At 47.2% G+C, this 12,862-nt stretch overlaps 1 protein-coding gene across 2 annotated transcripts in view; it reads right to left on the minus strand.

The window, feature by feature from the left end:
- Nucleotides 1-813: 813 nt before the first annotated feature.
- Nucleotides 814-12,862, minus strand: part of LOC137414536 (arylamine N-acetyltransferase, pineal gland isozyme NAT-3-like) — a 227,103-nt gene continuing 215,054 nt past the window's right edge. For both annotated transcript variants that reach the window (XM_078772445.1, XM_078772446.1), the window contains exons 3-4: nt 2,298-2,422; nt 814-1,312 (exon numbers count right to left, since the gene is read on the minus strand). In XM_078772445.1, the coding sequence (XP_078628571.1) occupies nt 1,057-1,312; nt 2,298-2,422 (381 nt within the window). In that variant the 3' untranslated portion in view covers nt 814-1,056. The remainder of the gene's footprint in view (nt 1,313-2,297; nt 2,423-12,862) is intronic.

Genomic DNA, 12,862 nt, shown 5'->3' on the forward strand with positions numbered 1-12,862 from the left:
GAAATCCTTAGGAGCTGTTGCTATGCCAGGCAACCAATCAGATTAGAGATAGAAAAATGTGCCCGAAAGCAAGAACACGAAATGAACACAAAATGTAATTTTAAATGGCACTTGTAATAGGTTACACCAGGAAGACGTGCTTGTGGATTGAGGAATAAAATGATTTTTGTGTAAAATTCATTCCATTCTCATTGAACATTTTATTACTTCCGCCACTGAAGATGGGTGGAGGTTACGGCCCGGTTGCATAAAGCATCCTAAAGGAAAAATTTGAGGATTTCCTTAACTTTTCCTTGAAAGACATCCTCAATTTGAGGATGGTTGCATATACGAATATTCCTCAACTTTTTCCTTAAATCCTTCCTTACAGTTAAGTGAGCACCTCACATCCTTGCGATTGACAGGACTCATTGAACAGCACGTCCCTTCGACTGTCCGACAACATTTTTCAACTGGACAAAGACAACCATCTATATGTAGGAATGTACAAATAATTGCTGCTGTTCCCTGTGCTTCAGCAATTGGATCTCATCTTTTGAGTAATCCAAAGGCAATATTATGTAAGCCCGTTCCGAATCCTGAGCAAGGGACTCAGCGTCTCACACCTCCGCATAATGGAGGCAACAGTTATCACGTAAAACGATCCTATACTTTGTCGACAAATGTGTGCGTACATTGTATTGAATCTGCTTTGACCATGTTAACTCTGTGGATGAATATTGATAATTCGTCCACAGATGATGCAACCTCCGATCCTTTTGGGTGCCTCCTGTATATGACAAGAGTGGACCGAAAAGCTTTGTTATGTCTCTCTTTTTATTGAAATGTTTGTTTAAGTTTTATACTATATAACATTTATATAATAACACAAAATAGAGTTGCCCTGTGGAAATAAAGTTGTCAATCCACATCCTATGGAAGCATTGTGATAACATACACAGCCCATTGCACATGCCTTTCTGGCTTCTACCTGAAAATAAATGTTTTTTCACATTAGGTATAACTATAAGGCATTGTGTCGGTACTTCCTTGCATATTTGGAATATTCTGATAGCTTTAACCTGTGGAAGCATTGTGATAACGTACACAGCCAGGTGTGGTAGTATCCAGGCCGGTGAAGTTGAGCTGCTCCATGAACCACGTTCCAGAATCCAAACGAAGTCGAAATGTCCCATTGACCTGAGCATCTATTATTCCATCCTCCAGGAATAGTGGTAGCCGGAAACTGCAGCCAATGCCAACATCAGCCAAGACCCGACGCCCAGATGATAAGGTCACCAAAGTCAACATATGATGTCCAGTTGGGCCATACCTGACAGGAGCACATTATCAGGGATCTCATTACCCAGCTCACAATTTAAAAAGCGAAACATTATTGGTTCACGAGTTATCAAACAGAGTGACCACTATATTCGTCATGGGTGTGCGTCTGTCTGTCTGTCTGTCCGCAGCATAACTACCCGATGATATCATCTGATCTTGATGAAACGTGGGTGGGAGGTTGATATCATGATCTAGTTGTGTCCTGCCTAGAGTGGGCGTATTGCGCCCATTGTGGGCGGAGCCACGCCCGAAAAAGATGTCTTTTTAGGGGGTAATCGATTTCAAGCCACATCTTCTCCGAGGGAGTTGGTGGAATCTCACAGGGGTCTCCATATTTGGTTAGGCCAATGGCATGTGTCTAGCCCCACGGAGCTCGATTTTTCATTTTCACCCCAAGGTCAAGGTCACAAGGTCACAAAATTTAGAAAAGTCGATTTTTGATGGTTTTATTACATTGTTCGCTTCCTGATAGGGTCAAATGTTGTACATGATCTTATATTATCACATACATCATGAAATACAAGTTTTCCAACAAATTTCAGAATCTTCGACATTTGACCTTTGAATGTCACAAAGGTCAAATTTTCAAAGTTGTCGGAATCGAACCGAATTTTCGTTATTGTGTAGCTAACTATCCTCATAACTGATTATACATTATTTTCTATCTCATTTCAAGGTCAGTAACCTTCGTTTTGACATTTCCAGGCCAGCACCACACACGATTACGTACAGCTGGCTCTTAAAGGCCTGCTCACGCAGCGCATTGGGGCCCTTTGTAAATAGGCATGTGCACCGCATGTCGGGGGCCGATACCTGCCACGTGGGCCCCCGACCCCCCAGTCCGGGCCTGTTTCGGTTATACTCCGTCCTTTGTCATTGAATACTGCTTGCTCGTGAACCATCGTCGTCTCCTGACTTGTATTTAGTTAATGATTATGTCACCGAGGATGTGAGGAATAGAGATGTTTGCTTACCGCTTTGTGGCCAGGTGATACACACTAGCTGATATGAGAGTAACACTAAACCCCATCTGTTCAAGAAGCCAAGCAAACAGGCCATTCAGTTCATAGCAGAATCCACCTCGGTGTCGCCGCACAACCTGTTGGCACAGCAGCACAGCGGCCAGGTTGTTGCTGGTTATCATGCACTCACAGACAATTTGGACAGTCACCCAAAACTTTTGGAGTAGGGGAGACAGCATATCAATTGTCCCTCTCCCCCACCCCTCCACCTAAACCACACACTTTTTGATCAAAAAACAAAAATTGTGTATACTCAAAAAGGATTATAAAACAGATTTGCATGCAATTGATTTAATACACGTCTTCGGGCGATGCACTTTGGTCGTTAGTTATCCAATCCCAACCAAACTATGGAGCTTAAACCAATTTTGAGTTAGTTTGTCAGAAAATAATAATAATAATAATAATAATAATAATAATAACATACTAAGAAGAATGACAAATGGGCACTTTGGGGTTTCATTTATTCTAGTTCAGAGATGATGTCCCAAAGTTTAATTTGTGTTATTGGATGGGGAATTCTTCGCAGATGACTGCTAGGTAGGTTATATGTTCATAAGTTTTAACTTGGTAGATTTATTTTGAGGATTTATGTTATATTGAGCCAATGGAGTGTCTGGGCCATCCATATATAAGAAGTCCACTGACATCTTAAGAAGTCTACCGACTTCTTGATACTGTATATAAAACTGAAAAACACGGGTGGACGGTAAACTCTCCTCGAGTTGAAGTCTTAGTTGACCCCTGTGAGAATGTCTATTAATTACATCCTGCTTGGACGTGAGGTACACTGTGATTACGTCTATTAATTAGGTGGAGGTGGAGCTCTTTAGCCTTGGTAGGCAGTTCACCTCGGAGAAGGAAACTCTGTTGCAAATCCCCCTGCTGCCTTGCAGAGTTTGTCTCTGTAGTGTAGACTCCAAAAACCACCTAAAACCCAAACACCCTTTAAGACCCCTGAAGAACTCCAAGACGCTAAGACCTTCTAAGACCCATTAGACCCTTTATAACCCCTAAGACACTCCAAGACCTTGAAGACCATTTCGACCCTTTTGACCATGAAGACCCATTAACCCTAAGTCCCATAAGACCCGACAGACCCGTTAGACATTTTGTCTAAGGGCCTTCTGCAATAACACTTCAGGATCACCAGTCATAATCAAAAGGCCCCCATTGATAAACCAACTCAGTACCAAGGTAAGAGGGTGCAAAATAGAATTAATTAATTAGATGTATCTCATTTTTTTTCATGTTCTGCTCAACTTGGTTAGTGGCAAAAGGAAAAGTCCCATGTGGAATAGAAAAAGTCTCACGTGGAATAGGAAAAGTCTCATGTGGAATAGGAAAAGTCACATGTGGCATAGAAAAAGCACCAGTGGAGTAGAAAAAGTCCCACATGGAATAGAAAAAGTCCCACGTGGCATAGAAAAAGTCCCACGTGGCATAGAAAAAGTCCCACGTGGCATAGAAAAAGTCCCACGTGGCATAGAAAAAGTCCCACGTGGCATAGGAAAGGTCGCACATGGCATAGAAAAAGTCCCACGTGGCAAAGGAAAAGTCCCACATTGCATAGAAAAAGCACCAGTGGAGTAGAAAAAGTCCCACATGGAATATAAAAAGTCCCACATGGCATAGAAAAAGTCCCACGTGGCATAGAAAAAGTCCCACGTGGCATAGAAAAAGTCCCACGTGGCATAGAAAAAGTCCCACGTGGCATAGATAAAGTCCCACGTGGCATAGATAAAGTCCCACGTGGCATAGGAAAAGTCCCACGTGGCATAGGAAAAGTCCCACATGGAATATAAAAAGTCCCACGTGGCATAGAAAAAGTCCCACGTGGCATAGAAAAGTCCCACGTGGCATAGGAAAAGTCCCACGTGGCATAGAAAAAGTCCCACATTGCATAGAAAAAGCACCAGTGGAGTAGAAAAAGTCCCACATGGAATATAAAATGTCCCACGTGGCATAGAAAAAGTCCCACGTGGCATAGAAAAAGTCCCACATGGAATAGAAAAAGTCCTACGTGGAATAGAAAAAGTCCCACGTGGCATAGAAAAAGTCCCAGGTGGCATAGTAAAAGTCCCATGTGGCATAGAAAAATTCCCACGTGTCAAACAAAAAGTCCCACGTGGCATAGAAAAAGCACCAGTGGAGTAGAAAAAGCCCCACATGGAATAGGAAAAGTCCCATGTGGAATAGAAAAAGTCCCACGTGGAATAGAAAAAGTCCCACGTGGAATAGAAAAAGTCCCACGTGGAATAGAAAAAGTCCCACTTGGAATAGAAAAAGTCCCACGTGGAATAGAAAAAGTCTCTCGAGGCAAAGACAAAACATATTCCATGACAACAATTTTACCCCCATTATTATCAAATGGGATTTTTTGTGATTTTATTATTTCCAAACCTCAGGAATTTTTCAACATATCATATTTAAACTTACACAGCTTATTTTTACTTATGTGTTGTGTTAATGGATAAAATCTGGTCGAAATTAGTCAAAGGTCAAGGTCAATGTCATCCAAAACATGTAAACACCGATTAGGCGGCAATTAGAAAATGTATCAACCACATTTGTGATGTACATTTCATCACGTAAAACACTTGATCGGTTCAAATTTTTCAAAATTACCAAATTGATGTTTCCATGTCAACTATTTTACTGTTTATTACCTCCGCCACCAAAGGTGGATGGAGGTTATGTTTTCACACCTGTCTGTATGTCTGTTGTCTGTTTGTTTGTTTGTTTGTAAACAAAATATCTCAAAAAGTTGTGGACGGTTTCGGACGAAATTTGGGAAATATGTAGCGAATGTCACAAGGGCGAAATGATTAGATTTTGATGAAGATCTGGATTCGGATCCGGCTACTAAAAAATTTAAGTGATTCTTCACCATTGGGAGACAGGGCCATAAACGATACGTAGCGGGATATCTCAAAACGTTGTGGACGGATTTTGACGAAACTTGGTGGACAGGTTTGGTGTCTGACAAGGACGATTCAATTAGATTTTGGTGAATATCTGAATATGGATTCGGATATGAGAATTATTTAATATTTTAAGTGATTCTTCACCATTGGGAGATCGGGCCAAAAACGATATGTAGCGGGATATCTCAAAACTTTATGTATGGATATGGACGAAACTTGTTGGACAGGTTGTGTGTCTGACAAGGAAGAATCGATTCAATTTTGGTGAAGATCCAGATCCGGATCCGGCTAGTAGAATTTTAAAGTGATTCTTCACCATTGAGTGATATGGCCAACAAGGTGCAGGTATGCTCTCACTATTGAGTGCCGTTCTAGTTTGTATTTTGCAAGTATCATGTCAGCAACGCCATCTTTCATTTTTATCTTTTTGTTTGTTTGTGAGCAGAATATCTCAAAAAGCTAAATTTGGTGGACAGGTCGGCTGTGTTACAAGGACGAATTGATTAACTTTTGGTGAAGATCTGGATCCGGATCCAGATACAACAACAACAACATGCATTTTAAGGCCATGTTCCCTGCTAGAGCGGGGGTTAGCCTTGCGGTCCCCATGACAATCTTCTCCATTTTGCCCTATTTTCTGCATCTCTCCTTGTTAACCCCCTTGCCCGCATTTCTTCTTCCACCATCTTTAGCCAAGTCTTTCTCGGTCTTCCCCGTCCTCTACTTCCTTCTACATTAACTTCCATCACTCTTCTCAACCAGTCACTTTCATCCTTCCTCAATACATGACCAAACCATCTCAACCTGTTCCTCTTCACAGCATCAATCACAGGCAATATTCCCATCATCTTTCACAATTCATCATTTGTCTTCCTCTCTCTCAACGATACTCCGCACATCCATCGAACCATTCGCATTTCCACCCTTTCCAGCCTTCGTTGATGCTCTACGTTCATTACCCATGTCTCGCTCCCATAAATCATAACACTTCTCACACATGCAGCATACACCTTTCCCTTCAGCTTCAGCGACACTCTCCTCCTCATCAGCACGCCACTCGGATCCAGATAGATGAATTTATAAAAGCGATTCTTCACCAGAGAGAAATTGGGTCAAATAAAGGATATATAGCACGATATCTCAAACGAGTGTGGACGCATTCGGATGAAACTTGGTGGACAGGTTGGATGTATGACAAGGAAGAATTCATTCATATTTGACGAAGATCAGGATTCAGATACAGACCCGATACTTTTTAAAGAAATAGGGATAAAAACGGTATATATTGTTGCGGATATGGCATTTGGCCTCCATATCCGCTTGTAAATATTCCCCTATTTCCCCAATACTCCCCAACTATCCCCAATCCCCCATTCCCTAGTCCCATTGTCTGTAAACAACACTCTGTAGAACCGACCTTCCCCTTTTTCCCCCATTAAATGTCGTGCCCAGGTCCACCGCATCTCACGTAGACAACTTTCGGACATCTTGCTAGTTATTCTTAGTCTATGTCAGTTAAGGACTCGTTTCCATTAATTCTGACTCTTCGTTGCACCAGAATGTGATCGTATGGCACCAGTAGTGAGTTTAGGACCTTCCCATACCTCCTCCCATCTTCTTCCCCAAACAACAACTACAACAACAACTACAACAACTACAACTACAACAACAGAGGAGAATGGGGGCGGCGCGGCGCGGGGGAGTGTGCGTCCTCACACCGGCTCGGTTAGCCGCCATTGACCATGCGCTCCGACGGGGTTACCACGAAGGGGCTGGCTGTCAGCTCCTCGTCAAGGGCGGAGCCTGGTAACCCCCCCGCACCCAATAAGAAGGGCGGACCGATTCCATCTGGGGCGGAGCTAACGAGCCGAGGGCGTGTCACTCCCCGCCGGATATACGCAGCGACTCACCGGACGTGACGTCAGATGCGCCCCCAGCTTGAGAAGACAAGTCACCACCTCCGAGCACTGAGTGAGACCTCCCGCATCTTTGGACTGGACCGGGTCGATTTTGCCCCTGAGCCAAGGTGCACCTTGAGCCATCGAAGACCTGCCCCTCCTTGCCATCAATCCCCGTGTGAGTCAGTTTTGTCCCGTTTGTCTGTCGTCTGTCGGGGCTAATATAAGAGTGTGTCTAAGTGCCTGCCTTTCTATGCTGTCCCTCTTGTCGTTGTAATCTGACCTTCCGCCCTAATATAACCTCCTCCGGAGGTCTTGAGAACCGTATCCCTGGTGTCGTGTCATTTTAATCCCAGCCGTTGTGTCCTTCTCCTTCATTGATTTAGCGTAGCGCGACTCGGCAACGTTCGAGTATAATCGGGTAACTTGTGCGGACACGGCGGCCATTCCGCTCGGCCCACCATAACATCAAAGTCGTGTCTGTAACAATTGGTGTCAGGAGTGGGATTCGGACCTGGGACTAAATTCATTTAGCCCAAATTTTGGAACACCAAGTGTACCATTAGGGTAACATTTTGGTGTTGGGAAGAAAAATTTGATCCGGAGCGCGTTTTACGCGCTCAAAAGTATAACGGCGAAATTTGATTTGTTTTACGGAAATAAAAACCCGAATTTTGAAAGTCGCGCTATGGCGGATCAAGACAGCTGGGTTCCGGTAGAGGAGAGTGAGGCAGGGTCGGTCCAGGACCAAATTGAGGGACGCGAGGAGAGCGAAGCAGCGAGGGTAGCAGACGCACAAAATAGCGTCGTTGCGCCCGACATTGCGGGGGCGCAAAATGGCGCCTCGCTGGTCGCGGCGCCCGCGACCGTGGCAGCGCCCCTGGTGGATTCGAACCTTTTCCTCCTGCAAATGAGGGCCCTTATGGAACAAATGGGTGAGCAATTGGGAGACCAAATTAGAGGTTTGAAAAGCAGTATGGGACAAATGGGGAACCGGATGGAGGCTCAGAATGAGCAAATGGGGGTAATGGGAAGCCAAATGGGGGTAATGAGGGACGAAGCGAGGGGTACCGGTGAGGGATTAGACAAGAAATTAGAGGGGTTAGACAATGGGATAGAAGGGGTGAAACATGGGTTAGGAAGTAGAATAGAGGGATTAGACAATAGATTAGGGGAAATACAGGAGGGGTTAATGGGGGTAGAAAACAGAATGGCCATTCAGGAGAATCAAATGGAAGGGATGAAAAAGGGGTTAGAGGGGTTAGAAAACAGTATGGAAGGCAAATTGAGGGACATGAGGGACCAAGCGGAAAGGGAAGTTAAACAAATGGGGCAGCAGATAGAGGGGGTCAGAATGGGGGTAGAAACCAAACTGGATGCTCACAGGGAGGAAATGGAGCAGATGAGGGTGGCATCTGGGCAGGAGATGCAAGTGATGGGAGAGGAGATCAGAAGAGGAGTGAGTGAGGAGGTCGGAGGAGTGCGCGAGGAGGTGAGGCACTGTAAGGAGCACATGGAGAAGGAGGTGAGAAAGGGGACTGTAAAGTTACAAGGGGGCATAGAGGACCTGACGCAGGAGGTGGAGCAGCTGACGGTGGGACAGACGGAGTTAGTGGAGCAGGTTCAAAGGAACACTGCGGTATTAGGAGGTTTAAAAGCGACACAGAAAGAACTAAAAGATGACTTGGTAGCGACGAAGAGGGAATGTCAGATGGTACGTGAGGGACTGACAACGAGGCTGGACGAGGTGATAGAGGTAATGGAGACGAAGGACCGGCAGGTGAGGACGCACATGGAAACGGTCAAGGTAGCCTTGGAGGACGAGCTTGAGGAGACGTACCGGGGAATAAAAGAGGTGAAGCAGAAATTAGAAGAAGTGGAAGAAGGGGTGAGCGAAATTAAGAAGCGACGGAGAGGGGATAAGAAAGAGATAAAAGAGGAGATAAAAGAATTGGTCCAAAGTCTGTGTTTGGATCGTGATGATGTGCTCATTAACCGGATGAGGGATTCGCAGGTGATGGAGGAGAAGCGAAGAGGAAGAGGACCCGGTGTAAGTGGTGACCAATATGGTCGTGCGTATGATGCGCCAGGGGATTTAAGAAGCTTGGGGGTCGAGATGGACCCGGGTGTTCGTGAGAGGCCGTTGGTGAAGTGTGCGACAGGTCTGGTGTGCGAAAAAGGAGGTGTGCGAGAAAGTCAGACTCTGGGGTGTGTGAGGAAAAAGTGCGTGCCAAGGAGTGAGGGTGCTGGCGAGAGTGAGTCGGTCGTAGCGCGTGTGCGAGGGAGCACATGGAAGCGCGGTGTGGTAAGTGTTACAGAGGGTGTGACGGGAGAGTGTGCGCGAGAAAGGTGTGTGACGGACAGGTGCATGGGGAAAGAGTGCGCTGTCAAAGGCAAGGAAGAATGCACACCTGTGGTGAGTGTTACAGAGGGTGTAACGGGAGAGTGTGCGCGGGGAAGGTGTGTGACGGACAGGTGCATGAGGAAAGAGTGCGCTGTCAAGAGTAAGGGTGAGTGCGCTGTCAAGAATGGAGGTGAGAGTAGTGAGAGTGACAAGGAGAGTGAGTTGGTTGTGACAGGTGAGCAAGGATGTACACCTGGGATGGAAGGATGCACACCTGGAATGGTAGAGCGTGAGTGGGAATGCACGCTGGAGTTGGTGGTGAGGCACGTGGTTGGGTGTGCGAATGAGAGCACACCTGTGATTGTCACAGAGGAGGTGACAGAGGAGGGGGCGCGAAGAGGTGTGTTGGTGAGGTGTGCGACCAACGAATGTGTGCCAAAGTGTTCGGTGGTCAGGTGTGTGACCAAGGCTGTGAGTGGAATGAGGGTACCTGGGTGTGTAAGGAAAGGTACGAGGAGCATGGGAACGGCTGGATGTGTGAGCAAGGAACGGGCTGCGGGGTGTAAGAATCCAGGTGAAGCATCGACGGTAACCAGGTTAGAGGTTAGGTCGACTTTTAGCCGAAGCGGGCCCTCGGTGCGTGCCGGGCCTCGCTTTGAACGGCCGCGTCCGGGCTCCACTAGGCGGAGCGGGCAGCTGGATAGGGAGGGTCGTCATGGCGACCACTTTTTGTTGAGGCAGTCCGGCAGGTCGAGATCGGGACATTGGATGGCTCCACGCCGAGATGGTGCGTGGGATCTCGGCCCGGGGAAGCCCCCGTCCCTGCACCGAGTGCCGGACGCATCCAGCCGCTGGCACAGAACAACCCGCATTCATGGCTTGGCTTTACGAAGCCGGGCTTTGGACAGGAATTGGCGCACCGAGAGGTATTAGTGAGTAGACGGGTGATGAGGATAGTGTTTTGGCCCCGAAATTAGGAAAAAGCAAAATTTGACGATTGGCAAAGGATTGGCAGTAATGATTGGCAGATGATGGGCAGTGATTGGCAAATTTTTGAATTGGCTGAAATTTGGTGTGCCAAATTGATAGTAGGGAACGCCCCATGTGGTGGGATGGCAACTCTGTCACCCTTCCCATAGTGGGGCAAATGCGCAATAGCTTATGGGGTGTATGGCAGTGCAAACTAGCCCGGGTGGGTTAGGTTATATTGTTAGGGATCTAGAAGAGATTGACATTAGGTGACGTTAAGTTTAGTTAGTGACTGATACCTGTAGTGGGGACGCAGGTAGATTAGTGTGGATGATAATGACGTGGGAGCGCAATAGTTTAAAGGGACGACTGGGAAGCGCGAGTTTCAGAAGGGAGTAGTTAGCTGAGATGATGCCGTGTGTGTGAGGATTGAACAGGTGTGATTGCACAGGTGTGCAACTGGACAGGTGTGTGGAGCAGTGTGTGAGTAATGAGTGTTGTGGATCAGCGCGAATGCGCTTGGGGAGAGAAGGGTGCAGGTGGCACCAGGAGTGAGAGCACAGGTGTGCAAGTACAGGTGTGTGGAGAGAGTTGGAGTGAGTGGTACAGAGTGGTGTGCATGGTGCGAAGGTGTGGATGGGGGAAGAGTGGACCCCTTTCACGAGTACCCGGGGCGGGTAGTGTAAGTGTTAGGTAGAGGGTATAGGTAAATTGTGGTTGGATATTGGCATTTGTGGTGCGGTTGCAGAATGGTATTGTGGATGGGTGCATTAGTGTTGTGGAAATGGCTGGGCGTGTAGCCTGTTAGTGTGTGTAGTTGGTTGGGCACTCCACCACTGTGAGGATGTCGGCCAGGTGAGGCCGCAGGTGGGCTCTGGGAGCCGTTAGTGTCAGTGGGGCCCGAGGATCCGGAGGACGGACCCGGGTAGCCCAGTGCCAGAGAGGGCACCGAGTGGGGAGAGCGCCAGAGGGCCTTCCCCAGGTAGTTAGGTTAGGGTAAGGAGCAGGTAAGCTCGGAGGCAACTGCAGTGGTGGAGGTGTGCAGGTGGGTAGACCCGCTGGGAGAGGTACACGCCACAGCCCAGAAATTGTGCGAGGGCACCGGGAGATGAATCGGGGGAGTGAGACCCCAAATTGAAAAGCACCACAGTTTGGCCAATGGGAATTGGTTTTTAGAACCCATAGTGTAAGAGGGCCAATGGTTTGGCCGGAGAAAGACCCCGGGTAGTGTAAAGTTGTTAAAGTCATTTAGGAAATAGTTAGGATTGATGAACCTGTCGCACCATACGCAGCCACTTACCTGTGGTGATGATGATGACTCCACACCTGTGTTTTCTTTGTTCTGTGCAGGAAATGAGAATTGCGGTGAGGATTTGTGAGACGCATCACGACGTGGATGAGACATTGGGGTGATTCCATCTCTCCCTCCCTAGGAGGGACTGATGATGAATTGGTGATGGCAAATTATGATGTTGAGTTGGAGATGGCAAATTTTGATGAGAGTTGAAAATGGCAAATTTGATTGGTTAGGAGGGAGAGAAGACGAATTTGGTATATGGGAGGAACGGGGAAGACAGTAGGGACGTTTGTTGATTGGTAAAGTAGATGTTTATGGGTAGTGTTGTGTTTTGTGGATACAGTAAGGGGTAAGGGAGGGGCCATGTAGGTTACCTGGTGGGGGGGGGGGGGGGAGCGTACGGTAGGAACGTACCTGTCTCACCTGGTTCCCATGTGCCCCGAGTGTGCATTACCTTGTGTTGCGTGCACTTTTGCGCCCTTACCACCTTACTCACTTGTCTGCTTCTTTTTTCTCCCACCTCCGAGGATCTGGCTTTGGGGCAGAGAGAGAGAGGAGAGAGAGGTGCTGGCTTCGCAGTTGTGGGCCTGCACTTTCGCTGCTTGCTGCCTGGATCGATACACCATATGGACCGCAATGTTTGTGGCCACCCACCATGGACCGCAGTTCTTATGCGGCCAAGCACCACCCGTGGATGGACCTATGGGTCAACGTGGCACCTATGCCATACAGGTGAACCACTTTTAGTTGACACCACTGAAGGCCACAATACAGAAATGGACGCGGTTGGCGCCTTTCTTTATTTTTGAAAGAAGCCAGAAGGCCAAGTGCACCACACGAAGAGCAAGAGACACCTGCAGGGTTAGGGGTTGTTGAATTTATTTTTATTCATTGAACAATGGTGACTGCACCGATTGGTGCTGGGGTGGTGCTTTTGGTGCTTGGATGGGGTGCTCTGCACATTATTAAAGGCCGTAAGGCCACAGAGCACTCGTGGGTTGGTGTATCGATGCTGGCATGCGTGCTCTCTCTATGCATAACATCTGCATGTGTTCCTCCAAAAACAGGTCCTGGATCGTAGT

This window comes from Myxine glutinosa, chromosome 2 (assembly GCF_964187855.1).
Source record: "Myxine glutinosa chromosome 2, kmMyxGlut1.1, whole genome shotgun sequence".
Classification (NCBI taxonomy): Eukaryota; Metazoa; Chordata; class Myxini; order Myxiniformes; family Myxinidae; genus Myxine; species Myxine glutinosa.